General features: G+C 48.1%; 1 protein-coding gene across 1 annotated transcript in view; it reads left to right on the top strand.

Moving 5' to 3' along the window:
* Nucleotides 1-27,674, top strand: part of MYO5B (myosin VB) — a 316,910-nt gene that overhangs the window by 243,361 nt on the left and 45,875 nt on the right. Inside the window, exons 18-22 of the mRNA XM_023510163.1 lie at nucleotides 7,257-7,368; nucleotides 11,200-11,411; nucleotides 13,233-13,389; nucleotides 14,698-14,937; nucleotides 23,195-23,419. Coding sequence (XP_023365931.1) covers nucleotides 7,257-7,368; nucleotides 11,200-11,411; nucleotides 13,233-13,389; nucleotides 14,698-14,937; nucleotides 23,195-23,419 — 946 coding nt within the window. The remainder of the gene's footprint in view (nucleotides 1-7,256; nucleotides 7,369-11,199; nucleotides 11,412-13,232; nucleotides 13,390-14,697; nucleotides 14,938-23,194; nucleotides 23,420-27,674) is intronic.

A 27,674-nucleotide genomic window follows, 5' to 3' on the forward strand; every position in this document is an offset into this window, starting at 1 on the left:
CTGGCCACCATTCTGAAATTCTCAGAACTCCCCAGGCAATTGAAAAGTTCCGTTTAAAAGTTAGGTAAATAAATCTATTAAAACTAGAGCCTAAATGTCCCATGTTAAAGTGTTAGGTCTCGATGCAAGAACATAGGGATGGCAGGTCTTACCTGTGCTGTGCAGTGCAGAGACCTGGAGGTGAGCAGAGAGACACAGGGAGTTCGTCCTTGTCCATAACTTATAACTGGTGCTGATAGGGCTCATCAAGGGCGAGGCATGAACCTCGGGGCCACGTCAAGCCAGGGGAGAAGAAATAAGGGAAGCAGGTGACTGTGAGGTATGCTGAGGGAGGTAGAACCTTGGGGGCCTGCATCAGTATGTAAGGAGCCACCTAGTTCACCAATAACTTTCTAATAGAATGAATTGTTTTATAGTAGTGCAAGTGATTTATATAAGGTTGTCACTTCAATGATGTCTCCTTGGAAGACGTCAGGGAAGGGTAGAAGTCCCTGGGTCTGATGTGGTTAACTGTGGACTACACATAGATAGAGGGAGGTCTATTACCTCTGATTCACTGGCCAAGCTTGCTCTTAGCCTAACTGTGAAGTCAGAGTGGCAGTGGGTCCTGCCTACATTCCTCTGGCCTTGCTGTACAAGATGATCTGCTTTTCAAGTGAGTACAATTTCCTGCCTTCATGGGTCCTCCTCTCCTGGCAGTCCTGTCATCCTACATCAGGCCTCTAGCCCTGTGCTGGTTGCTGGGAGGTAATTAAAGATGGAAGTCAAAGCCGCTGCCCAGCAGGAGCTCAAAAGTGGAAAGGGATACTAGCTTGAAATGGGACAACTTAAGACCAAAGGCTCCATTGTAGTGTCAGTGCAGGTGGAACTGAGGCATCAGAGGGGTGACACTTGAGCTGGGCCTTGAAGGGTGAAGAGGATTAGGTTGGTGAGGAGGCTGTGGGATGACACTGCCAGCAAGGGCCCACGTGATGAAGCTAGAGAGGGCTTCTCCAGCAGGTACCCACTTGTAGCATGCTGGGAGACCAGTCACGCCTTTCACCTCAGCTGGGCAACCTCTGTTTTGGCAGCTGAGAGAGTTACATTCCCTCCAAGTCTTTAGACCCATATGGAAGGTGGATTCTCCTGCTGCTCATTCCACCTGGCTGTAATTTAGAGCTGCCAGCACAGGGGAGATGCCCACAGCTCTCTGGCCTCCTGGAATGGCTGATGTCTTTCCCTGCCATCCTAATTGAGTCAGACTTCTTGCAAGCAGATAGTTACAAGTGCATCAGGACCTTTTGTATTTGTAATTATAGACATTGTGAAAGTGTAGGGAGGAGAGGAAAGACTGTATTTCTGGAATCACAAGTGGTATTTCCTAATACAGTGATTTACACTTGTGGTTTAGATCCAGAACTCTGCCTTCATGTCCTCCTGTGTTCACTGCCATAGCAAATTTCATTGACAGGTTGGAAAGAGGATTCTCTTCTCCAAACTGCCATTTGGTGGAACATTAACTTTTGGAAAGAGATGCTGCAGTTCTGTGGCACTTTTGTGAGCGCTATATTGGGATGAAGTTGCATCATCTGTACTGTTTCACAGAGATCCCACCCCCTTAACATCCTCTCACCCCCACCAAGCTCCAGCAACAGCACAAGGGGTGGTGGTTATTTGGAGGGTGAATAGTGAGGGGGCAGGGTTGTAGGATGAAGCCACCACACCAGTCATCTTCTGACCCACCCATTGCTCCATCTCCTGTACCTGCCAACCATGGAATCTTTGGGAGTGACCTCACTGATTACAATAAGGATGCTACCTAACTGTTTACTCCTGGAGATGGGTGTGTGTGCTGTATCTGGAGACAATGCAAGTGAGGTTTTACGGGCTATGTTCCCAGGAAGGTGTTAGCTATTGTGAAAGTGTTAGCCCAAGTGTAGCATGAGCTAGCCTCGGAGCATAGAGTTGAATGAGCAGTTATTTTGTTGACCCAACTTTGGGAGACCTTCATGGGACTAGTGGGACCTGGGCAGATTAGGGGTCCACAAAAATTCACTTTCTTGGCTGCTGAAAAGAACACAGCAGTTCCCCTTGTATTGGCTTGTCAGGTAACCACGCAACCTTGCTCAGCTGATTCCAATTTATGCCACCTTCCTACATTTCCCACATGTCAGTGGTCAAAGGGAACGAGAATGCGTATTGCAGGATCACAGAGCCCAGCCAGAAATATTCCAGGGCAGATCCCTAAGAGCCCAAGCAGAGGGCTTTTGAGGCAGAGTTTCTGCATCTGGCCTACTGAGCCCCTGGAAGAACTCCTATCTCTTGCAAAGTCACTGCATGCCACTGCCACCGAAGTCCAGAGGAAGGATGCAGAATTGCAGGCCAGCTGTGATATGATGCTCCCTGCCCTGCCCTCAGGCTTGGGGGTCTGCATTTTTATCCCCCCTAAAAATTATGGCTCTCTGTGAGTCTGATTTAAAATATAAATGTGTCACTCAGTTTGAAATGCTGTGCAGCGGCTGAGAAATATGCTCATTGTAACGAGCATAAAGCACTGTGATAAATGTGCTGTCCGGGAAGAGAAGCTCCAGCTCCTGGGTCTCGTGTCTGTGCAGCCATCCGTCTCCCTCTCTGGGAGTTCAAAGGAGCTTTGAGTCCTAGGGGAATTGGGAAGCAAATGCTTTTCACCAAAAAAGGGTTGGGGGAACCACTCAAATGTGCAATGTTTGCACAAACAACTCTGTAAAACTTTAGTTCACCTTCACGCCACCTCACCTCTGCTTATTAAAAGCTTCTGGAAAGATTCCCACTACTACTTCAACTTTTATCCCCCCAACTCTATGTGGAATAAATAGCATAAGATTGAAGAATGATGGAACTTAGTGTCTGCTTCACCCACCTGTTTAATCACCAATGAACCCGAAACAGACACAGTGACTTTGCTTGCTTTTAAATATCCCACAGGGAAAGAAGAATACAGCACTTATTTTGGGGTGATACGATTCTTTATTGTGGGATCTTAAAGCCTTTGGTTCTAGCTCTTTTGCAGGAGATCTGGCCTCATTTCTTTGGACTGGAGTGTCACTGAATGGCTCACACAGAGCAGCACATCTTGGTTGTGAGGACTTGTTCAGCAAGTCCCCACCTATTCAGTCAGCACTGAGACAGAGCCCTGAACATCTGTGTTCTGGCACGGTTCATCCAGGTGACTTAAACTCAGATCCTGCCTTAAAACCATTACCCTGGAGGGCACGTGTTGGCCACTGGATAAATCACAAGCTGCCTAGTGATGTCCAGGCAAGTTAGGGATAGATTGGGTTTTCCTCTGTCTTCATTTTGTGTCTCAGCTCTAGCTCAGAGCCAACAGGGAGAAATTGTTTCCCTTCCTTTGCAGCAAAGGTAGCAAGCTTCAGATCTGGGGCCACTGCTGGGGCTGAGCCTGTGCTCCCGTAGGAGGTTCAGGGTGCAGGTGGAGGGAAAGAGGAAGGAAGCATGGAGCTTCCGCGATGGTATGAGCAGTAGCGAGAGCATCCTGCAGGTTTGGCACTAGGGACCCTTCGTCAGTATTGCACTGGAATAATGACAAACCCTATGTTTACATGTTACTTTATGAACACCACCTGCAGGCTTCTTACTTTTTTTTTTATCATATTGACTTTTTAAAATTTTGAGATACCTATGAAACTCACCCTTGTAAGTATGCAATTCAGTGATTTCACAGTGTTCAGATTTGTACAACCATCACAACTGTTCAATTTCAGAATGTTTTTATCACCCCATAAGGAAGCTCTGTAGCCACTAATAGTCACTTCTTTCCCCTCCTAGCCCTTGGCAAGCACTAACTTTCTATTTTTATAGGTCTCCCTATTCTGGATTTTTCACATCCTTAGAGTCATGTAATATATGACCTTTTTAGATGGCTTTTCTTTCTTCCTTAGTACTGTTTTCACGGTTTATCCACCTGCAGTGTGCATCAGTACTTTATTCCATTATATTGCTGAGTACAGTTTTATTGTGTGGGTAAGCCGTATTTCATTTAATCCATTCATCAGTGATGGACGTTTGGGTTGTTGCTTCTTTTTGGCCAGGAAGAATAATGCTATCATGAACATTTGTGTGGATGTTTTTGTGTGGACATACATTTAAATGGGTGGGTGATGGAGAAACTCATCCCCTTTTGAGGAACTTCATACTGTTTCCTAGTGGCTGAGCCGTTGTACGTTCTCCGAGAAGTATATGAGTGTTCCCATTTCTACACATTCTCACTAATACTCGTTATTGTCCATTCTTTTCATTAAAGATGTGAAGATATATCTCATTGTGATGTGACTTGGATTTTCCTGATGGTTGATGATACTGAGCATATTGTCATGTGCTTGGCCATTTGTCTATCTTCTTTGGAGAAATTCTGTTGATCTTGTTCTCCTTTGCCAATTTTTTATTGTTTTTTTTTTCTTTTTTTTAGAGACAGGGTCTCCCTCTGTCACTCTAGCTAGCATTCAATGGTGCCATCATAGCTCACTGTTATCGAACACCTGGGCTCAAGCAATGCCTTTGCCTCAGCTTGCCAAGTGGCTAGGACTTACAGGGGTGCTCCAGCATGCCTGGCTAGTTTGTCTTACCTTTTGTAGAGACAGGATTGTACTGTGTTGCCCAGGCTAGAGTGCAGTGGCCCAATCAAAGCTTATTGCAGCCTTCACCTCCTGGGCTTAAGCAATCCTCCTTCCTTAGCCTCCTGAGTAGCTGTGATTATAGACACACAACACTGCACCTGGCTAATTTTTAAATTTTTGTAGAAATGAGATCTTACTATATTGTCTAGGCTGGTTTCTACCTCCTGACCTAAAGTAGTCCTCCTATCCTGGCCTCCTATAGTGGTAGGATTACAGGCATAAACCACTATGCCTGGTCAAGGGTTACTTTTTATTGCTGTAAGAGTACTCTCTTCAGGGCATGAGAACCTTATCAGATCAGACACATGACTTGTAAGTACACATGTGTACTTGTCGTGTGCACTTGTACACTTGTGTACTTGTAAGTACACATGACATCAGACACATGACTTTGATTTTGTGAGCTGTCTTTTCACTTTCTTGCTGGTGTTCCTTAAAGCACATAGCTCTTAATTTTGAAAAAGCTTATTTTTTTTCTTTGGCGATGCTTTAGGTGTCATGACTAAGAAACCATTGTCTGCCTTTTCCAAGGTCACAGAGATTTACCCCTGTGTTTCCTTAGAGTTTTATAGTAAAACAGAGGCCTTGGGACTCTTAAGTGCCCTGGCCCCCTTCTATCAGGAATCCACGTATACCATGAGCCTGTGAGAAGAGCCTGGATTCTGGTTCCCTTGCACCATGACATGTGACAGGACCAATTGAAAGAGGAAGGAGCATAGAAATCAAGTGGCTGCCAGGGACCATGATGAGGAAGACGGGGAGTGACTGCTCCTGGGCATGGGGTTTCCTTTTGGGATGAGGAAAATGTCCTAAAACGAAGTACAGCATATGGTTACACAACTTTGTGAATAAACCGAAAACTCGAGTTGTACACTGTAAAGTAAATCCACAGTCCATGACTTATATCTCAAAACTTATTTTCAAAAAGGTAAAGAGCAACCTCTAATCAGCCATTCCACATACAAGAAAAGGGGGGGGGGGAAATCATGCCATGTTATTTATTGGCTCTTAAATTCACATCCCCTCTGAGACCCATCGCTGTGTCTGAAGTCTGCCGCCAGACCAGGAAAAGTGTTCACAAAGGAGCATAAGGGAGGGCGAAAGGCAAGGAGCATGTTGTGTGTTCCTTTTCACCTTGGGCGCTGGGAAGGGAAAGTCCCCCCCCCCCCCCCCAGGACCTGCAGACCACAATGTTGTGAGCTCCTGGGGCTCAGAAGAGCAGCCCTGAGCCTGCCTGTCGGGCAGTGTATCCCACTTCCCACCTGTGCTATCTGATACTCCCCAGCCCTCGATTCTTTGGGAAAACTTTCCAATGGACCCTCTTTAAAGGCAAGTGTGCCCCAGGAGAAGGGTACCACCACTCCCTCTTCCTTACTGCCTCAGAGTGAGCAAGTGTAGCTGGGCAGTCCCTCAGCACAGCTGCTGGTGATGGGAAGGGGGAGACGCACAGTCCCAACACGGTAAATGACCAACAGCGGTAGACAGAGTGCAGCCCTAAAGGCATGTAGCCCTCCCGATGCCTTCCAAAGATGACATCCGGGACTGGTTGTCCCCCTCTGCCAAGGACGCAAAAAATGTGGGTTGGGCTGGATTGATGTTTGAGAGGTTTGGATTGAAAATTCAAAGTCTCCTGATAGGAGGGATTATGCTGAATCACACTTAACTGTATGCAGTAGTGAACATCTAAAATTTGAGATAAGAGCATCAGAGGAACGAGCATGTGTATGAAACGAGGCAGCTTTAATGGGAAAGGGGGCAGATGACCCCACCTAGAAAGTAGTGAACTTGCTTGTTGGAAAGACTGCACTTGTCTCAGTAGATGACCCCTCAGAGGCCGAGATATACACTTAAGGCCGTCCTAAAGCTCCTCTCCAGAACACACCAAAACAGGACTCACACATAGGGGTGGTGGTATCGCACGGGCTGCTCAGTTATGCAAGTTGCAGTGGGCCTGCGTTGCTCCAAGGATCAGAGAAAACCTTAATCCACTTTGGGGTGAAAAATGGTTTCTTCTAAGCTGCATTAAAATATGAACAGTGTTCTCTCTCCAGGGCAGTGTTTTCCAACCTTTTTTTGTCTCACAAAACAAATTATGTTAATCCAAGAAAAAGTAAAAATACATATATGTTTTGCTTTGAACTTCTTTTGAAAATAACTTTTAAAGATCGTTAATTAAATTTTCACGGCACACCAGTGTGCTGCAGCACACCAGCTAAAAAAATCACTGCTCTGGGACCAGGTATGTTCACTTGTTGGTCGCTAGTGTATACTTTTCTGCCTTTGGAAATGTTTGCAGTGAGCAATATTCTACAGGAAGAAAACCAACAGCTAGAAGCAAAGTTGCATTCCAGGGAGGGCCTGGTGCTCCCACTGCAAAGGGGCCGCATTCCCCATGTTCACAGCCCTCCACCCCTGGCCGCAGCTCCTGGAATCGACCACCCACTGGAATTCTTGGAGGCACTGGGGAGGATGAAACTTCTTTGGGACTGTTTTTTGCTGCTCTGAGAACCACTTTGTGCCCCGGTGTCAGGGTGCTGTCGGAGGTCACCTTTGGCTCATGTGTGGCCAGATGTGTCACCTGACTCACCTTTGCTTTCATTGCAGGTGGGCCTACCATGACTTCTTCAACCGGTATCGGGTGCTGGTCAAGAAGAGAGATCTGGCCAACTCAGACAAGAAGGCCATCTGCAGGTCTGTCCTGGAGAATCTTATCAAGGTGAGCTGGTCGGTACAGGCCCTGGAGAGGCACCACCAGAAAGTCCTGAGAATCGAGGGGATGTCTCTGAGATGTTCATCTGTTTTCCTGCCTCTGTGACAGGAGAAGAGAAATACCTAGAGTACTTTCTATTCTGTTTCATGTCCCAGCGCACTGCAGTTCCTGGGGCTCAGGCTTGGCTGCCTGCCTGTGCTGGTATACCTGCTGGGGCTCTGGGGGGGGGAAGCTGTGCAGCTTGCATCTTATCCCTTGCACTACCAGACTCAGGCCCTCCCTTGATACTTGTTTTAAGTAAGGCAGTACGTTTTGGTTTGTTTTTGAGACAGTCTCACTGTGCTGCCCTGGGGTTGAGTACAGTGGAGTCATAGCTCACAGCAAATTCAAACTCTTAGACTCAAGCAATCCTCTTACCTCAACTTTCTGAGAAACTGTGACTACAGGCGTCTGCCACAATACTCAGCTAATTTTTTCTACTTTTAGTAGAGACAGGTTCTGGCTCTTGTTCAGGCTGGTCCAGAACTTTGGAACTTAAGCAATCCACCTGCCTTGGCCTTCCAGAATGCAAGGATTACAGTTGTGAGTCATCACACCTGGCCCTATATGTTTTAATTGAAATAACCTGAAATCCTCCCTGACAGTTGTGACTATAGAACTTTAAAAGCAGAGCTATTTGGATGGGGTGGAGGGGATTGTAAGGGGCAAAGCCTTAAACATTTTAACAGTGCTGGAGAATTCAGAGATTATAGCTGAGTATGAGAATACCTCCATAAAGGGTTAAGTCATATCAAAACTCTTAACTCTAAGACTATAATGAAAACAATTATATCAAAATTTAAGGTCAAGAAAGGGCTAGAAAAACTAGCCAAGGGTTGTGCTGGGTACCTATAGTCCCAGTTACTCAGGAGGCTGAGGCAGGAGGATCTATTGAGCTTAGGAATTTGAGATTGCTATGAGCTAAACTGACACTATGGCACTCTAGCATGGGTGACAGTGAGACTCTGTCTCAAAAAACACAAATTTTTAGAATTTTGAGGTGTTATTTTGCTAGGAAACTATTCATCTGAAATAGCTCAGTGCCAACAATCGGAGTTTACAGTTGTATTTTGTGTGCCACCGTCACCTAAGCATCATCTTAGCTACTCAGATCTGTAGCTATAGACAGTGCAGAATATTAGACTAAATGTATATGTCTCTTTAAGGGTGCCTTCTAAAAAGGGTAGCCCAAATACTGGCCTCTCTTGCCTCTTTGCCCTTAAAAAAATTTTTTTAAACAGAGTAACAGGGAAACAGTCTGGTTAGTGAAGGGCTGTGGTTGATCAGTTGGACTCTTTGAGGGTTTTACTTCAGCCTATCTATCATTGTTCACATTTTAACATCTTTCTATTCTCAAGTGAGAGCCTGTGTTCAGGGTCAGCTGATCTCAGTGGAGCACTGGGGTTCTTTCTCTTTATTGGCCCCAGAAGCTGGCCTTTGGTGTGCAGTCAAGGCTTGCCAGCAGCCTGGTTTACCTGGCGGCTGCTTTCTCCTTGGGGGTCATAGTTTCACTCTTCTGCTCCAGTCCCTGTATTTCTCCAAGGCTACTAACAAAAACTCTGCTTCCTGAACAAAAGGCTCTCTGGCAGGGACACAAGTCAGACAGCTTCCATCCCCACCATGCTCCGTCCAGCTGATGGGACCAAGTGCCACTGCCCAGGGCTGCCTCCCCTGGAGCAGCTGTCTCTTCTGTGCACTGTGCGGAGCCTGCCCACTGTGTAGAGACCAGCTGCAGAGCCCACTTTTCCCTCCTGCTTTCCCTGACCCAGCACCTGCCTGTAGCACTTCGTGTCACTCCTAGGGCTTGTCCCCTACTGTCCCGTGCTCGAGAGGTGTATCTTTTCTTGCAGAGGACAATGTCTTGTGTTGATGCCTCCCCCTTAACTATGATCACTGAACCTGACACATGGAATGAACCTGCCAAGCATTTGTGGAATCCATCAAGGAACAGTGACTTGCCTGGCTCCTGCAGGGACAAATCTGTGCTGCTTCCTCTGCCTGAAAGGCCTTTTTCCTCTTGCACCTGTCTGACCAAGTTCTGCTCTCCTTCCAAACTGAGCTCTGAAATACTTCCCAGCTGTGCAGCCTGTCCCCAGCCTCCCAGATGGAGCTGGCTATCCCATCCTACATGGACCTCCTCCCTTCCCTTATCACATTCTTCCCCTTATGTTGCAATCGAGGGTTTGTCATTTGACTAGCCTGGACATATAAATGGCAAGTGTCCTGTCATCTGTGTTTCTAGTACAGTTCCTGGTTGTCATAAGAACTATGTGAGTTTGTGCAGATGGCTACATGGAAACTGGCTGGAAAAGCCCATTGTGATGGGAAACCTGGCGGTAATGGCTCTCCTGATAAGGCATACCAAGCATCATCCTATAGTCTAAAGCGCTGACCCTATCTGTTTGGGCAGTGTCACTGTTACCCTTGCTGGAGACTGAGTGGGGACCAGTGCTTCCAGACTTGCCTACAGACCCTGTATTCCCTCCTTTTTGCTTTCCACTTTTCTGAATGGTCCACATCTTCTGGACACCCGTATTCTGCATGCTTAGGCCGAATGACCTGAGCCTCGGCAGAACAAGTGTTAAGCAGGCACTTGTCCCTGTGAGCTGTAGACCTCTGGGGGTGTGGGCCTGAGCAGACAGAGGAGAGAACTGGGCCCAGGCCCTGCTCTTCCCAGCCTCACCGTCAGCCTGGCCCATGGAGAGACTCTGTGACATCCAGCAAGAAGCTGTATTCCCAGCTCATCTGCACTGTGGGCAGCACAGCCCCGTGGGAACAGACCCACAACCTGTTATGTTAACCACATGCGTCTTAGCCCACAGTGAATGGTGAGGTGGTATTTCAGAGCTGTCTGCCAGCATGAAACGCATTTGTATATGTGTGCTCCTTGGACCTTGGCTCGTTCCTTTCTCCTCATCGTCATACAGAACAGGAGGGCAGTGTATTTACAGAGAGCTCTGTTATTGTAGGTTAGCTCTTCCACTGTCTACCCTGGGCCTGTCCACAGACACCCTGCTGGGTCCTCTTTCCTCATCTTTGGGGCTGAGCATGGGGAAGGGCACCCAATTGTATCCTGGTCAATATAATTAAGATAATAATTACAGGTCTAAAACAATCTGTAACAATTTTATTTGTGGGTCGTTTATACCCTATAACTAATCATACGGGGTGTGGCCATTTGAGAATAATTTTGTTACAGTGTTCGGCAGGTCAGGTCATTCCCCTGCTCGATCCCCTCATCCCCTCACCCCCGTGGTTCCTGGCCCAGTTTTGTACTGTGGCCTACAAGGTAAGTGTTTCCTCCTGGCTCTCCTGATCCTCAAACATACCCTGCTTGTTGCCACCACAGGACGTTTGCACCTGCTTTGGTTTCTCCTGGAATGTCCCAACTTCCTCCTCACCTGCTCCTGCGTCTTTCAGTTTATTCAGGGTTTTGCTCAAGGATCACCACCAAGTGGCCCTCCTTGGTCATCCTTTTTAAACATCCTTTCCCATCTCCTACTCCTTGATTTTAATTTTTTCATAATTCTCACCATTATCTGAAAACAGAGTTATCTTTGTTAGCTTATATATCTGCCCTCACTGTGATGTGGGCTCCTTGAGGATAAGTATCTGGACACCTGGCCCAGTGCCTGTCCCACAATAGGGTCTTGGTGTCTGCTAATGAATGCTGAGAGTTTGTGCACATCTGCAGAGGGGAGGGGCACGTGGAGTCTGGCTGCTTGCTTTAGATTCTGGGGGGCACGTTTCCTTGCTGCTCTCGAGTGACCATCCAGCTTCCTTCCCTGCCTTGTAAAGGATCCCGACAAGTTCCAGTTTGGCCGCACCAAGATCTTCTTCCGGGCGGGCCAGGTGGCATACCTGGAGAAGCTGCGGGCTGACAGGTTCCGGGCAGCCACCATCATGATCCAGAAAACTGTCCGGGGCTGGCTGCAAAAGGTGAAATATCACAGGCTGAAGGGGGCCACGCTGACCCTACAGAGGTACTGCCGAGGATACCTCGCCCGCAGGTGAGCCACGCAGCCAGCTCTGGGATGGCAGATCCCAGCAGGGAGGAGGGAGACTGACCGCCTCTCCCAGCCCACCGCTCGCTCATCCTCTACACTCAGAATGCTTCCTGTCTACATTGTGCTTTTCTCCTGGCCACTGGGCCTGTCATTCTAATACCCTTTTCCTTGTTAGGGGTGGGAGGGGGTCTAGTTCCCAGGTTTCCTGCCCCTATCCCACCAGCACAAACCTAGAACCACCTGTGCTTGCCACAAATCAGCTGTTTCCGCTTTGCCTAAACCCCAAAGGAAAAAATGAACTCTTTTTAGGGAAAGAGGTACATCTAGCTTTTCTTCCTCATTACTTATACCACCGATTTCAGAATCCCTTGGAGTTTGGTAGTGAGGGTTGGAAAGGGCAGGCCCTCCTGTGAGTTATTGCCCTGAGCCTATCTAGGACAGTGTGACTCGTCTACCCATGGGTGGCTACCTTGGGTGGGGTCATGATGCTGGCCAGACTCCCCTGCCCTAGCCAAGCAAAACAAACTATTGCAACATTCCCTCCTGACTGATGTCACTGGGCTAGTGAGGCATCCACTGACACAGGAGTAGAGAACACCACCTCAAGCAGACCACAGCCTCAGACCTTTCAGCAGGCATCTGGTTTTGGACCCAGCCCTGGTTTAAGACGAGTTATCTCTCTAAATAGGAGTTTCCTTGGAAACTTGGAAGCCAGAGTCTTATAAACAGCTGTTCAAAAACAAAACATGAAGAGACCCCCTGTTTTCTAAGCCTAGAGCAGATCAAAGATAGAAAATTGCTCCTGCATATTCCCTTGATATGCTCCCCTGGAGCTGTCTAAGCATAACTGCGGGTGACGGGTGACGAGTGCCATTAAGCACCTCCTAACTGTTGAGAGGAACTCTGGAGCCAAGACTGTAGAGATGAGAAGACGGTCAGGGCTGGCAGCACTGAGTGATGCTATCAAGTCGTTGAGTGCTCCTGTGTGGGGCTCTGTCTCAGGCACCCTGGTGGTATGGGTATAAAACAGGGTTGGCCGTATTCTCCCTGAAGGGAGTTTATATTCTAGAAGATGTGCAGGGCCCATGTATAAGAAAAGACTTACAGAGAGCCCAGCTAGGGAACTGGATGTGTTTCAGCAGGTAGTGGGGAAGCTGCGTTAAATGATTTCTAAGGTGCTTTCTAGCATTTGACTCTGAGACTCTAATTGAGCACTTGCTCTGTCTGGGCTGGGCATCCTGCAAGACCTTTAAGAAAGGGTAGAAAGTGTCAGACTGGACCATTACATTTGGGAGGGGAATGCAGAAGCAGAGATGTCTGCATTCAGGGCATCCTGGGCAGAAAGGGCCAGGAGGTGAGGAAACGGGCTCGGTGTGGGTCTGAGATAGTTTTAGTTATGCCCTAAGTGCTTGCCTGGCACCTGCTATGCCAGACCCTGAGCCAAATGGGAGGCAGAGACCCAGCCCCAGTGATCTCCAAGCTGGGTGAGGAGGAGAAGGACTGACAGTGATGCAGACATGGGTGTCGAGTGCTGCTGGCAAGGTCATGGGGGACTTCCCCACCTCACTGCAGGAGGTCCTAGAAGAGGTCCAACTCAGGCCAAGTTTGAGGTATATAGAAAGGCTTTTCAGGCCATAAGAAAGAAGCTAATGCTGCCTGAGGGTCAAAGGCCCAAGGCCTTGATGTGTCTGCTAAGGGGAATAAGAGTTGGGCTGGGGTGTCTGGGTAGGGCTATGTGGGGAGAGACTTGCTTTAGCCAGTGGCTTGGGGTCCTCTCTGTGAGGCCAGTGCTCTTTCCTGACACCAGCATCTCTTGCTCCCCAGACTAGCCGAGCATCTGCGCAGGACCAGGGCAGCCGTGGTGTTCCAGAAACAGTTCCGCATGCAGAGGGCCCACCGGGCCTACCAGAGGGCCCGCAGGGCTGCCATCGTCATCCAAGCCTTCACTCGGGCCATGTTCGTGCGGAGGAAGTACCACCAGGTGAGTGGCCACCCCTAAGGGGGCACATTCAGAACCGAAGCAGCAGCAGAGGAGTTTGTGGTCAGCATGAATGTTCGTTGGTTACTCCCAACCTTTTCCTAAGGATGTTTGCATCTCTGCTGTCACCAAATCCTTTGTAAAATCTCTTGAGGCAGGATGGCTGTGTATCATTGTACCCCTTTGACACCGAGAAGTTGAATCACCTGCCTGATGGCAGGAGGGCCTGGCGACCGTCGTGGGCTTACTCAGACTTGAGAGCAGGAGGCAGCATTACCATCACCAGGTGTAGTCCCTTCATTTAACAGCCGAGGGGCTTGCAGCCCCGCCGTGTGAGATCAAGAGAGTGACCACAGCTGCTTCTCTGCCAGGCCATTGTTGTTCGTGTTACTTCAGCCACCTTGGTTAGGGAGCACAGAGCCAGGATGATGTGATAGACGCAACTACAGCACAGCACTACTTGAAGGATGAGCTGGAAGAAGAGGTCCAAAATTTTATTTCCTAAAGGGAACATTTTTTATGATCATAGCAGGTGTGATTTCTAAAAAGAGCAAAGCACTAAATTAATACTGAAAAAACCAATGGCATCAGGGTGAAGCAGACCCGGATGTAATGTGTGGAGAAACCCAAGCCAGTGGGAGAAGGTTCTGTGCATATTGTCAAGAAGCTGGTGACATCTGTGTGATGTCTCCATGGAAGGGGCAGAGGTGACATTTGGGAGGTCACCAGCAGGGTGGGGCAGCAGGAGAGAGCAAGCACCGAGTGTGGCTCTCAGCCCTGCGTCTCACAGCTGTGATGCTGGCGCTCTCAGCACACTTGCTCTTTTGTTAATTTATGCCACAGACGTATATTTTGCAGGATATTAGGGTGAGACCCTTGATGCTTTCATCTCCTGGGTGTTTTTAACTTGGAAAAAACCCAAACCCAGTGAAGTACATGACCAGCTTGTAATTTTGCAAGCCCGTAGCCCATTGCGGACTCCCCCTGGAGCATCCCCTGCCATCTTCCAGCTCAGTATCACTGGGAGGGGATCTGTGTTAAATGGGGAGGGAGCAGCTGGATGACCACTAGGCCCCTATAACTTTGGGGTGTTTAGATAGTTATCCAAACCAATAAAACAAAGCTGAAAACAAGAATCTGACAGCTGATTCCCTGAGGGAACATGGGCTGTAGAACCAGCTAAAAGGTGCTCATCACATACCACCAATGTCTTAAGTCTTTGGGTCGCTGGGTCTCCATACCTCACCTCCAGTAGCTTCCCAGCTTCCATCCTGGGGTATGAACCCACAAGGTGTGTGGTGTCCCCACTAGGTCCTCAGGGAGCACAAGGCCACCATCATCCAGAAGCACGTGCGGGGCTGGATGGCACGCAGGCGTTTCCGGCGGCTACGTGATGCTGCCATTGTCATCCAGTGTGGTTTCCGGAGGCTCAAGGCCAAACAGGAGCTGAAAGCCCTCAGGATCGAAGCCCGCTCTGCACAGCACCTGAAACGCCTCAACGTGGGCATGGAGAACAAGGTGGTCCAGCTGCAGCGGAAGATCGACGACCAGGTCAGTGTCAGGCACTCCACACCCAGATGTTAGGAGCTAGCGCAGGGCACAAGGGGCATGTTGGAGAGAGACTCAAAGCTCTCTCAGGGAACTGTACCCGCCACAGGCCTGAGAGAGCACAGGTGTCCTTGAGGTATCACCATGCTGAGCAGGAACAGGTACTGACTGCGGCACGCAAAATAATGCCCCCAAAAATGTCCGTGTCTTCATCCCTGGGATCTGTGAAATGTTACCTCCTTGGACTTTGTAGATGTGATAAGTTAAGGATCTTGAGATGGGGAGATGATGCTGTGTTATCCAGGTGAGCCCTAGAGATATAATCACAGGGGTTCTCCTCAAAAGGAGCCTGGAAGGCAGGAGTCAGAGGGGGAGATGAGATGACAAACCCAGAGGTGGTGGTAAAGGCCACAAGCCAAGTCATGCGTGCAGTCCCCAAGCATCCGGGCTTATTTAGTGACTTCTGACCTGCCGAAGTATAAAATAACAGATTTATGTTGTTCTGAGCCACTGACTTGGCTGTAATTTGTTACAGCAATACGTAACTGACACACTAGGCCAAAGCTCTGTGTCCCTGCAGAAGCAGCATGGCGTGACAGCAGTGATAGTGGGTGTGTACAGGGGACTCGTGTGTGGGGCACTGGGCTCACACTTTGTAGTAGCTTGTGTGATCCTTGTAATAGCCCACTGATTTTTAAGTATAGCTAGCCTCCTTATTTTATAGATTAGAAAGTCATGTGCCCTGCCCTCTCAGTTTTCTAAAGTCACATGGGTGGCAGGGACAGCCCAGGTTTGAGCCCCTGGCTGCAGAGCCTGGCTTTCACTCCGCTTGCCCTCCTGCTGCTCTGTTATGTGGTGGGAGCACCATTTGCTGTGGAATCAGAAACAGTGTAACCTAAATTCAGCCTGGCTGCTTAAAAGTTGGGTGACTGCCTTGGCCCTCTGAGCCTCCATTTCTTATCCATGCAGTGGGGATTGATCGGATTGAAAGAAGAGTAAATGCACTAACATATACCAAGGGCCTGGTATACAGTTGGGGTCTCAGGATTCCACTGCTGCTGTGTTTAAGCTATTCCCTCTGTCTTTCCACCCCAGGCCACCTTCCCATGTCCGCTACTCAAACGTGTATGATAACAAGTCATTGATTAGGCCCTGCAGGCGGGAGGGATGTGTACTACGCAGGGTCCTACAGGGCTTCAAGATAGCGAGTACGCTCGGCTGCTCCCACCAGGTTGGAGAGGCAAGGCTGTCCTTGTGCACACATCTGGACACCTACTTTTGGGTGGCCAAATCCTCCTGAGTGGCCAATCCTCCTCTCCTTCAGAAGACCTTTATTTGGCATCCAGGTGTTTTAGGAGCTTTGTTAGACAGTGGACAGAGATGACTATTGTGTGCTGGATGCTACACTATGAGAGAAGATGCTTTTGCCAGTGGGGCAAACACCTTTAATTCCCCAGTTGACTTTTTGAGCACGCACCATGTGCCAAGCCTTGTGATATGTATTTTACATTCACTCTTATTTGACCCTCATACAACTTTGTTAGGTCATTACATAGATGAGAAAATCGTGGATCAGGTGTAGTCAAATCAGTCTAATCAGGTACCTAGTCAAATTCACAGAAATAGAAAGTGGTGGAACCAGACTCCAGGTCCATCTGATCCCACAGCTATAACAAGGGTGGTGCTGGTTCAACCGCAGCATCTCGGAAACATTAGAACTGTCATGTGCATTATCGTTGCTGAGCTTGGTTCTCAGAGCTGGAAGGAGACTCACTATCACTTTGCTCATGCAGGGTATAAAGGTGAGCACAGGATCAGGCTTCTCTGCTGTCCCAGAGGGTTTTAGGTGCCTCTTGAGAAAGGAAAAGAAAAAAGGAAGGAAAGAATATGAGTGTGCAGGGTATGGGGAGAGAAGGCGAAAATAAGAGTTGGGGCCACCAGGCATGGCCTTGGAGGTCACTTAGCTTTATTGTACCTGTTCTATGCTGGGCATTTTTTTTTTTTTTGAGACGGAGCCTCAAGCTATCCCCGTGGGTAGAGTGCCGTGGCATCACAACTCACAGCAACCTCCAACTCCTGGGCTCAAGCGAGTCTCCTGTCTCAGCCTCCCAAGTAGCTGGGACAACAGGCGCCCGCCACGACGCCTGGCCATTTTTTTTGGTTGCAGCTATCATTGTTGTTTGGCAGGCCCGGGCTGGGGATTTGAACCTGCCACCTTAGGTGTATGTGGCTGGCGCCTTAGCCACTTGAGCCATAGGCGCCGAGCCTATGCTGGGCATTTTTTAAGTTTCTCATGACACTGGTAGGGCAGGAGAATAAACGAGCCATTTTACACCTAGGTCAGCTGGTCTGAACAGGAGCCCAGCTATACAGATAGCAATAGAATATTGCTGTCTGCAATATTCTGCGCCCAGTAGCAGTAGAATGTCCCGGTATCCATGCCCTTGAAAAAGACCACGCTCTTTGAGAAGAGACTGTCACCCTGGATGTGTGCTCTCTGTGAGTTCTTTCAGGCATCTTGCCAGGCTTGGTCCTTATGGGGGAAGCAAGACAGAAAGGCCACGTACAGAGTGGAGGAACTCAGTACCTGCCCCTGTCGGCCTGTGGGTCAGAAACAAAGGCATCATCACCAAGGGACAGGAGAACAAAGGAAAGGTCTGCTGTCTGGCACTGGCCTTTGAAAAGCACAGCACAAAGAATACCAAGATTTTTATTATTGTGGCTCTTGGTGAACAGCCAGAAAAGACATTGCATAGTCAGGGTTTTCCACTTACCCTTCAGGCAGAGTATAGTCAAGGGACAAGTGGACTTTGCTGCTCCTTGCCAGGAGCCCTGTGCACCTGCTGGCCACCTTGGCTCTCCAGCCTCAGGGCTCTGTGTTTTACTGCTCATTCCTAAAGTTGACTTGAGAGGATAAAAATAAACTTGGTAGTTCACAATCCATGTATTTGAACATCAAAGGGAAACAGATTTAAAAGGCCTATTTTTAAAAAAGCGCTTTTTGCCTTAAGCTTCTGGCTTGGCAAACATCTGTGAGTAGTGGCAGGTGTTAGCCACCCTGGGCAGGGCGCCCTGCACGCAGAGTGTGATCCAGAAGCAGGGGGAGAGGTGGACGAGATCTCACTTTCTCACAGCCCTCCCTGTGTTGCCTGACCGTGTGCCAGACACTAGTTTCATGTGTTAACTCCCTCACAGCCTTATGAGATAAATTTTAATATTCCTATTTTATAAAAAAAAAAAAGTTAGCTGGGCATGGTAACATTCTCCTATGGTCTTAGCTATTTAGGAGGCTGAGATAGGACATTCCCTAGAGCTCAGAAGTTTGAGACTGCAGTGAACTATGATTGTACCATTACCCTCTAGCCTGGGTGGTAGAGGGAGACTCAAAAAAAATACATATATCCCTTTTTTAAAGGCCCAGAGAGGTTAAATAGCCTTCCCAAAGTCACAGAGCTAGAAAGTAACATGGCTGGAATAGAAAGTGTGGGAGTCTGGTTTTAGGGCATTTCTGCCACCTCTAAGCAAATTGTAAGATCTGCCCAGTGGGAAACTGTCACAATGTACAGGGAGAGCTCAGTTAAGGGAGACTATTGCCCTTGGTTTGGGTTCATGCTCAGAGGGCATTGTCCTTGGGACTGGCTAGCATTTTGCAGTGAGATGTGTGACCTGGTGTCAGAAGGTGCTCCATCTACACTGTATTGTAAGGGGAAGTGGCTGCACCATCCCTGTCACCTGCTCCTTGTTTTATTGCACTGACTTAGCATATGGGGCTGGCTGTAGGAGTAACTTTTTCTTTTTTCTGTAATTCCTAGAGAGAGTTCAGGCAGCTGTTCCCTTGACATGCAAGGTTCCTAAGCCAGAAGGAGAGGATCCATATGTGTCAGGGTCTTCACACCCTAAAATGTCTTGAGGTATTTGTCAGAGTAGCATAGGGAGTGGCCACAGTCACCATGGGACAGAGCTGATACTCACAACCAGAGCTGATAGCTTAGAAATAATTGGACCTGAGTCTCTAAGATAACTTCTAGCTCAGAAATCCACTGACACCATGACCTGCCTTAAAGTAGGGCTCTTAGCCCCAGGCTGCACTCTCAAACCACCTGGGTGAGCTTTTTAAAAAAAAAAAAAATTATGACACTGCCAAGAAGTCAGCAAGGGAGATAGGAAACTGAGAGAGAACCAACATAAGATTAGCACCCAAAATGTATGTCCTAAGGCTTGGTCTATCCAACTGGAGAGAGAGAAAGCAAATTTGGCACCGAGTTCCTAAGAAAAACAGTAGAAAGACCAAAACTTGGGTGGCTTTAGAGCTCTTGAATGATGAGGTATACCCTTTCGGAGCAGTGGAGCTGTCCCTGGTGCTGAGATTTTTTTCCCGTGTGAGCTATCACACCCTGATGTAATAAGCCACATCCTTCACAGTATCCTTCAGCAGTAAACACAGTGCCAGTTCATAGGACCATTTCTTATAGTGTCCCTGGTGTGGGCCTGTGAGGTGACATTATTCAGTCAAAATAATGTAGCCCACTTACTCGACTCTGCCAGTCTGACTTTATTCAGGCCCACATGTAGGGTAACTAGGCTGGCTGAACTGAAGATTTACAATGGCAGTCAAGTTCCTTAGACCCTCCTGTGTGTAAGATCATCCTTATATTTTATCTGACAAAAATGACACAAATCTAAGTCATTCAGTAACCTTTTAAATCAATTTGATTCAGTAAGTTTAGTAGGGACTCAGTAAATGTTAAATTAGTTAATATTTTATGATCACACGAGTATTCATATGTTATATGTCCCTTAACAGAAATATGTCCTGAGAAATGCATTGTTGGACAGTTTAATCATTATGTGACCAGCATAGAATGCACTTACCCCAAGGTAGATGGTACAGCCTACTGCATACGTGGGCTGGATGGTGCGGCCTATTACTCTCAGGCTATAAGCCTGTACGTAGGCCAGTGTTTTCAACTTTTTTTATCTCACAGTACACTTGAACCTATCTATAGTTAAGTTTCCACAGTGCCCTTAAATTATGTTGATCAAAAAATAATTTAAGAAAAATACTATGCTTTGAACTTTTTTTGGAAATAATTAATGACCTTTAAAAATTTTTGCAGCACACCTAAGATCCTGCCACAGCACACCAGTTGGAAAATCAATGCTGTAGGCACTTGTAACACAGTGGTGTGTGTGTATCTAAACATGTGAACATACAAATGGCACAGTAAAAGATATGGTATAAAAGATAAAAATGGTTCACCTGTGTAGGGGCTGGCTGTGGAAGGGGCTTATAGACCCAGAAGGTGCTCTGGGTGCATCATTGAGTCACCGGTGAGTGAGTGGCGACCTAGGACATTACTGTACACTAGCGCAGACTTTAACGCTATACATTTAGGCTACTAACATTCTTAAAAGTTTTTTTCTTCTATAATAAATTCGCCTTAGCTTCTTGCACCTTCTTTATAAGCTTTTTTTGCAGTTTTGGCCAGGGTCGGGTTCAAACTCACCACCCCCAGTATTTGGGGCCAGCACCCTACTCCTTGAGCCACAAGTTAAAATAACTTTTCAACTCTTACTGTAATAACACTTAAAACACAAGCACATTGTACAGCTCTACAAAAATTCATTTTTATTCCACAAACTTTATTTGAAGTGTTTAGATTTTTTTTGACAATTTGTAGAAATTTATTAACATTCAAAGACATTGTTTAATCTTCCCATCAGTATCCTAGATTTCTTACTTTTTACATATTTACACACATCCATTGGCCTAGACCTGCACAGTGTGAGGACCATCACTATCACTGTCTTTCCCCTCCCCTTGTCACACTGGGACAGCTGCCGGGGCAGTAGAATCTCAGGGACGGTTTCCAGGGCTCTGAGAGGCAGTGAGTACAGCAGGCCCTGTACTGGGCTGGCCTGTAGAACCGTGATATGAGGATCAGCCCCCTGAGCCCTTTCTGTTTGAGATCATACACATGCGTCCAGAACACAGTCACAGTTTTATGGACCCTGAGTGGTTGCTTTTTGGATACCCGTGATGGTGAGATAAGGAGTTGCCGAGGTTCTGCTGCTGGGGACCCCCACATACACCCTAAGCATCTAACAGAGACTTCTAGACATCTCTCCAAGGGATTCCCTAAGGCCCTCTGAACAAGGAAGGTAGTTACGTTTGTTGACACTTCCTGTGTGCCAGGCACCTTGTTCAGCGCTTTATCTCAAGATCCTAAAGCTTCGTACCCTACCCTATGAGGCAAGAGTTACAATTCTCCCCATTTCATACTTGAGGGCACCAGGACATGGGAAGATGGGATGACTAGATCAGATGTACATGGACAGTCAAGAGGAGAGCTGCAGTCCAAGCTGCATCTGTCCAACTCCAGCTGCTCAACTCCCTGACATCCCTGAGCCTGGTCTCAGGCAGGTGTCAGGATCGGCAAGGCTGGGCCTCCTGGATGATACTAGCAGGGTGGGATGTGCTTGAGTCCCCACCCACCACCACCGTGTGTTTTTATTTCCATATTCCAGCTCCATCTAGAGATGCCTTAGCACTTTCCTCCCCCAATTCCTGGTTATCTGACCCGGGATATGCACCTGGAGGTGACAACTGGCTGAGCCTCACTCCCAGAGCAGAGAGGAAGTCAAAGCGTGGCTAGTGCAGCATGCCTTCCCTCTTTGTGCCCCCTTCCCCTGTGCAAAGACCCTCAGCCTCCAGCGGAGACCCAGGCCAGAGTGAGCAGAATACATGCTTATTAGGTTTTTGAATACATGGTGCTTAATTAGCTTTCTTCTTTACAAACCCTTAGAGTAAGATTGCCAGACCAAGCCTAAGGGTGTGTCAGATTGTAGCTGGGAATTTTCCCATGGAGTGCAGGGGCTCTCATTCTGCTGTATCAAGGCAGGAAATGAACCGCTTGTAGCCCCATATGCAGGTCACAGCTGTGAGGTCTCACAGCACGTGTGGCATTGTACATGGCCCAGTAGTTTTTCTTTTGTTCCTTCTTGCTGTTTTTGGTGAAGCTTAATTTCTCAAGTGGGTTTAATAATTGATTACCGCTTATTGGTGTTTTAGCCAGTAGGTTAGCTCAACTTGGGGCTCTTGGGTTCACAGTGATAAGGGATAATGAATGCCTGCTGGTTGTCTGCTTGATTATTTGGAGAATCCTGCTTCTTCCTCTCCACTTCCTCTCAGTGACCACTTTTAGCTGATGTTCTCTTAACTCTTATGGCCTCCGTTTCTGCCTGTGATTCGTGTGAAACTTAACTCCAGCACAGGGCTCTCAGGCCCTGGACGTGTTGGAATGCTTCACCCCTGCTGCCCAAGTGGGTTGGTGGCTGGATGCTTTGTCTGCAGGGTGTGGTGTGGACAGGGTCTGCCAGCCATCGGTTTCCAAAGCCAGACTCTTCTGGGGTAAGCTGTGGCTGACAGGTGGCAAGAACGATCCCAGGGCCCTGTGGGCCTCCTTGGAAGACGGGATCGTGAAGGGGTCCTTTGTCTCAGAGCCTGCGATTAGGTTGCAGCTCTTTGTGCCAGCGAGCCCACAGTCAGGAGGGCTCCCCGTTGATGAGCAGGGAGACCTAAAGGAAAGGCTGCAGGTCTGGGAAGTCTGCAGGTCTGGGAAGTCTGCTCTGTCCCCACAACTTAAAAACCAGGCCTAGGGCTCGGCGCCTATAGCTCAACCGGCTAAGGCGCCAGCCACGTACACCTAAGGTGGCGGGTTCGAATCCCCAGCCCGGACCCGCCAAACAACAATGACGGCTGCAACCAAAAAATGGCCGGGCGTTGTGGCGGGCGCCTGTGGTCCCAGCTACTTGGGAGGCAGAGGCAGGAGACTCGCTTGAGCCCAGGAGTTGGAGGTTGCTGTGAGCTGTAATGCCACGGCACTCTGCCCAGGGGGACAGCTTGAGGCTCTGTCTCAAAAAAAAAAACAAAAAAAAAAAAAAACCAGGCCTAGGATCTGTCCAGCCAAGCACAGACAGCCAGCTACCACCAGCCGGCTTCTGGCTCTGCTCAGCAAAGTGCCTTGAATTCTTTCAATGTCAGTGTTGCTATTTTTTCTTTTTCTCCATTTCTCCTCAGCTCACAATAGAGGTTTGTTAGGAAGATGCCAGGAAAGCACTCGCGCATGTAATGATTGAGAGATTTAATTCCACCTTGGAAGTTCCTTTTTTTGATTGCCTTTGTGCTTTTTCCTGGCAAAAATAACCCTCTCTCTCTCCCTTCTCCATCTCCCTCTCCATTTGCTGGTGCCTTCCACAGAACAAAGAGTTCAAGACGCTGTCGGAGCAGTTCTCCACGGCCACCTCCTCGTACACCATGGAGGTGGAGCGGCTGAAGAAGGAGCTGGCGAGTTACCAGCAGAGCCAGGGGGCCCCCAGGCTGCAGGAGGAGGTGGAAAGCCTGCGCACAGAGCTGGAGAGGGCCCACTCGGAGCGCAAGGTCCTGGAGGACACCCACAGCAGGGAGAAGGACGAGCTGCGGAAGGTACGCTGGACACGGGTGGGTGCTGGCAGGGGGCTGGCCAGTGGGTCACCCTGTCAGAGGCTGTTTCTTCCAGCTGAAAAGTTGCCACAGGCTTTACCTGGGCCTCCCACAGACTTAGCCCCACCAGAGTTTAGACAAAGTGTCGTGCTTCTGGAGAACCCTCACAAGCTTCTGCTGACAGCTGGCTTCTCTGGCATCCCTTGAGAGGGTCATACAGTGCTGACTTGCGAGTATCTTTCTTGTGGTCTAAGGTTAGTACCCAGGCTGGCTCTGTGGCCCCGTACCCTCTGGTAGGCAACATAACTGTGACAGAGGCTCTTGATGCTGCGTGCAGAGTTAGGGGCAGCTTCTGGGGACTCTTCCCCGTACTGAAGTGTCCTGCAATGGGGGATTCAGCAGAAGTGTGAGTGTTGACAGTCTCAACTTGCCCACTCCAGCTGGTGTACTCAATGTGATCACTCCCTGCCAATGAAATAGAACCTCCTGGGTTTTGCCCCCAATCCCTTAAACATCAGGATAGAAAGGATTCCTGCTCTCTTTTCAAGGTAGTTCTAACCAAGAAAGTCCCACGGGGCACTTGGGACACTGCTGTTCCCCTGCCCCCATCTCTACAGGCCGTGAGCCACCGGGGAAGCATGTTGCGCACTCATACAGCATCTGACAGCAGTGACGAGATGTGGGGGGGAGGTTCAGTGATGATATTGGAGAACAACATGAAGATGGGGGCAGACTGGATGCCATACAGAAGGGGCCCTGTGTGGTGATTCCCAGATTCCCATCCCCACTCAGCCAGTCCTAAGTGTGTGCAGAAAACCTCACAGGCCTTAGTTCCCTCATCTGTGTGTGTATTTTAACATTGGTCTAAATTGTCTCAAGGACCTTTCTGGGCTTGCACCTGACTATATCCATGATATGGATGTGTTTGGTGGCTTCTGGAAGAACTAGTGGTCCTTAGCCTTGCCTCGGGAGTCGTCCTGTCCTCCCCTCCTGCTTCCTTCCTGCAGACTCCCTCTGAGAGGAGAGCCCACAGAGCCAGCTCGTGCTGTATCACTTTCCCACCCCAGGCAGAACACCGGTACCAACAGCCACTGAAGTCAGCCAGATCCCAGGGATTTCCAGGGGCCAGAGGTGGGATCCAGATGGGGGTGGAATTAGGTAAGGGAGAAAGTGAGACATGGCTTCCCAGTGAGCCAGCCTGGCACATAAAAAGCCACCCTCCTGATGTGTTGCTTTGAGCATTACAAGACCCTCTGTCTGCTTGGAAATGCCCATCAAAATATAGCTATAAGCCTGTAACCTACAAACCATAGGATTCCACATGTGTGGTCTGCTCACCCTTGGGAGATGGATGGGTGGCAGCCTTTCTATGTAAATAAAAACCAGTAGGTAGAATCCAAAACCAGAAAGGAAGGGGCCAAGTTAGAACTGGAAGCTCTTAAGATTGGTGACCCACAAGAAAAGACAAGAAAGCTCTCTGCTTTGCGTCCCGGTCAGATCTTGCAAAGCCTATTTACCCACCAGAGCCATGAAACACAGGTCTCTCCTAGTTCTGCCACCATAGATAACACTGGATTCATCAATTCCCCAGCCTCCCTGCTAAAGGCCATGATTTGGGAACTCAAAGCACTTTTAAAATATCCAAGTGTCCATCCTAGGGAGGATAAGAGTTCATAATATGAAACTTTTCCTTGACAGAACAAAACAGCAGTGGACACCCTCTTCCCCCCCTTAAAAAAACTTGCTAGAATTTCCTAGGAGTTTGTTGGTCTAGGTCTTAAATAAAATTAAATCTTGGAACTGTCAAGGAAAAAAAAAAAAAAAAGTAAGGACACTTAGGAAGGGGAACATTGGGAGAAAAGGCAGAACAAAGCCCTTCCTAGACTCCAAACATAAACACATCCCAAAAAACCATAAAATATTCAAGTAGAATGTCCACCTCTTTCAGAAAATGAAAAAGTAGAAGCAACATTCTTCCTTTTCTAGGATCTTCAAACTCTTTTTATTCTGGTGGTTGAGGGATAGGTAGACAGGCTGGCTGGCTTCGGGGTAGGGTTACATCTTCTCTGCATGGGCTTCACTGTGTATCAAAGGCACTGTGTCCAGTCTTAATAAGTGCTAAACAATCAGACACTTGGTTTCCCCCTGAGCACAATCAAGGCTCTGCTCTGTGTTGAGCAAGATAGATGAGACTAGCCAAATGCAGGGAGCGAACTGACGGCTAGTAGATGTTTAAGTCATGGGTTGGATATTTCCATCAGCAAAGGCAGCAAATGTTGTACTGGACCTAGCACCTCCTACCCCTGATGGTATCAACTGCTAGGCCACGTGGCCACCCTGCCTTGGCCTGTGGGAGGCCAGGTCTCATTCCCTAGGGGCAGGAATTCATCTCTGTGTACAGCGCCCAGGGTAGCCGTCACACCCCAGCCACCTAAGCTAGATGGCATCCTTTCTACTAAAGGTGCCTATCACTTAGGCCTCTCCAGAGTGTTCCACACTCAGGCCCTGGCCTGCCTTCCTTTTTAGCCTATGGAATGTATACATTTTTTTTTTTTAAAGCTTTGTTAATCCCTGCACTAGCTGCTTTTATGTAGGTATACTGTTTGATGACCCTGGTGAAAGCAAGGTGGTCCCCAGGGGTGCCCGTGGCACAAAGGCAATAGCTCATTATCCAGAATCTGCTTGGTGGGGCCAGAGCAAGGCCCAGCTGGATGCAGGGTTGTCATGGGTGAGGAAGAGAAGGCCACAGCCAGGAGCCGGGCTCTCAGCAAGGCCTTTGGCCCTTGTGAGAGGTGACTAGCAAGCCCCCAGGCTCCACGCATTCAGACTGGCAGAGTTGGATTGTGCGTTGTCATGACATCAAAGAGCCACCAGCCACTAGTTGGCTACCTCGTTTAGTTCCAGTATAAAGGTTTTGGATTTTTCCAATAGAAATAGATCTGGCTGGGGAGGTGGCGGTGGGTCTCAGAATATGTTTACCTTCTCTCAAAAGGTGCAGAGCAGAATGACTTACTAGATAAGACCAGGTTGTGATCCCAGTGGAGTCTGAGGCCAATTAGATGCAGGAGTCCTAGAAGTTCATGGCCCTTCACACAGCTTGTCTTTGATTGAGGCCTGTGCATGTTAGGCACTATTCTATACCCTGGGACATAAGTGAACAGTCGTTTAGGTTTTTGTTTTTTTTTTTAAGTCTTTTTAATTCATATGGAGCTTAAATGTTTGAGGATAGAGGAATATGGTGCAGGTAAACAAAATGTTCCATCGTGGGCTAATAAGAAAAATAAAGCAGAGTAAAGGGATAGGGACATGGAGAACCACCTGGGGTCTTGATGGTTTCAGTTATAACAGGCAGAGGTTGTCTTGCTGAGAAGACACCTGAGCGAGGTGATGGGTGAGCTGTGGGATTGCTGGGGAGCAGGTGACAGGTGTATCAGCAGATACCGGTCTGGAGGCAGGAGTAGTAGGTGGGTTCGAGGACCCAAAGGGAGGCTGCTGAGCTTAGCAGAGGAAGCAAGAAGAGGAGCAGTAGGGGAAGAAAATAAATGTAAAGTTCATCGGTTATTTTAATATATTCAGAGTTTTGTAATTCTCACCATGGTCTGATTTTAGAATATTTTCATCACCCCCAAAAAGAATTCTGTCCCTGTTAGTAGGTACACCCCATTTCCTAGGACCCTAGGACCAAGTAACCACTAATCTTTCTATCTGTAGATTTATCTGTTCTGGACATTTTGAAAGAATGAAATCACACAGTACATGGTGTTTTGTGGCTGGCTTCTTACACTTACCCCAAGCTTTCAAGAGCCACCCATGTTATAACATAGATCAGTACTTCATTCTTTCTTGTTACTAAATACTTTGTTGTGTAGATATGTTGTCAGTTAATTGATAGACATTTGGGTTATTTCTGTTTGGGACTATTATGAGTAATGTTGCTACAAACATTTGTGTATGTAAGTTTTCATTTCTCTTGGGCATTTACCTGTGAGTGGCATTACTGGGTCACATGGTAACTAACCTTTTGAGGAAACACCAGAGTACCTTCCAAAGCCGCTGCTCTGTTTCCCATTCCCACAAGCAGTGAATGAGCATCCTGATTTCTTCCCATCCTCACCAACACTTGCTCTTGTCTGTCTTTATTGTGGCCATCCCAGTGGGTGTGCAGGGGTGTTGGTTCATATTTCTCTAGTAACTAATGATGTTGAGCATCTTTTCCGTGTTTATTGGCCATTTGTATTTTTCCTTTGGAGAAATATCT

The sequence above is a fragment of the Otolemur garnettii genome, unplaced genomic scaffold, assembly GCF_000181295.1.
Source record: "Otolemur garnettii isolate 467f Iridium unplaced genomic scaffold, OtoGar3 scaffold00012, whole genome shotgun sequence".
NCBI lineage: Eukaryota > Metazoa > Chordata > Mammalia > Primates > Galagidae > Otolemur > Otolemur garnettii.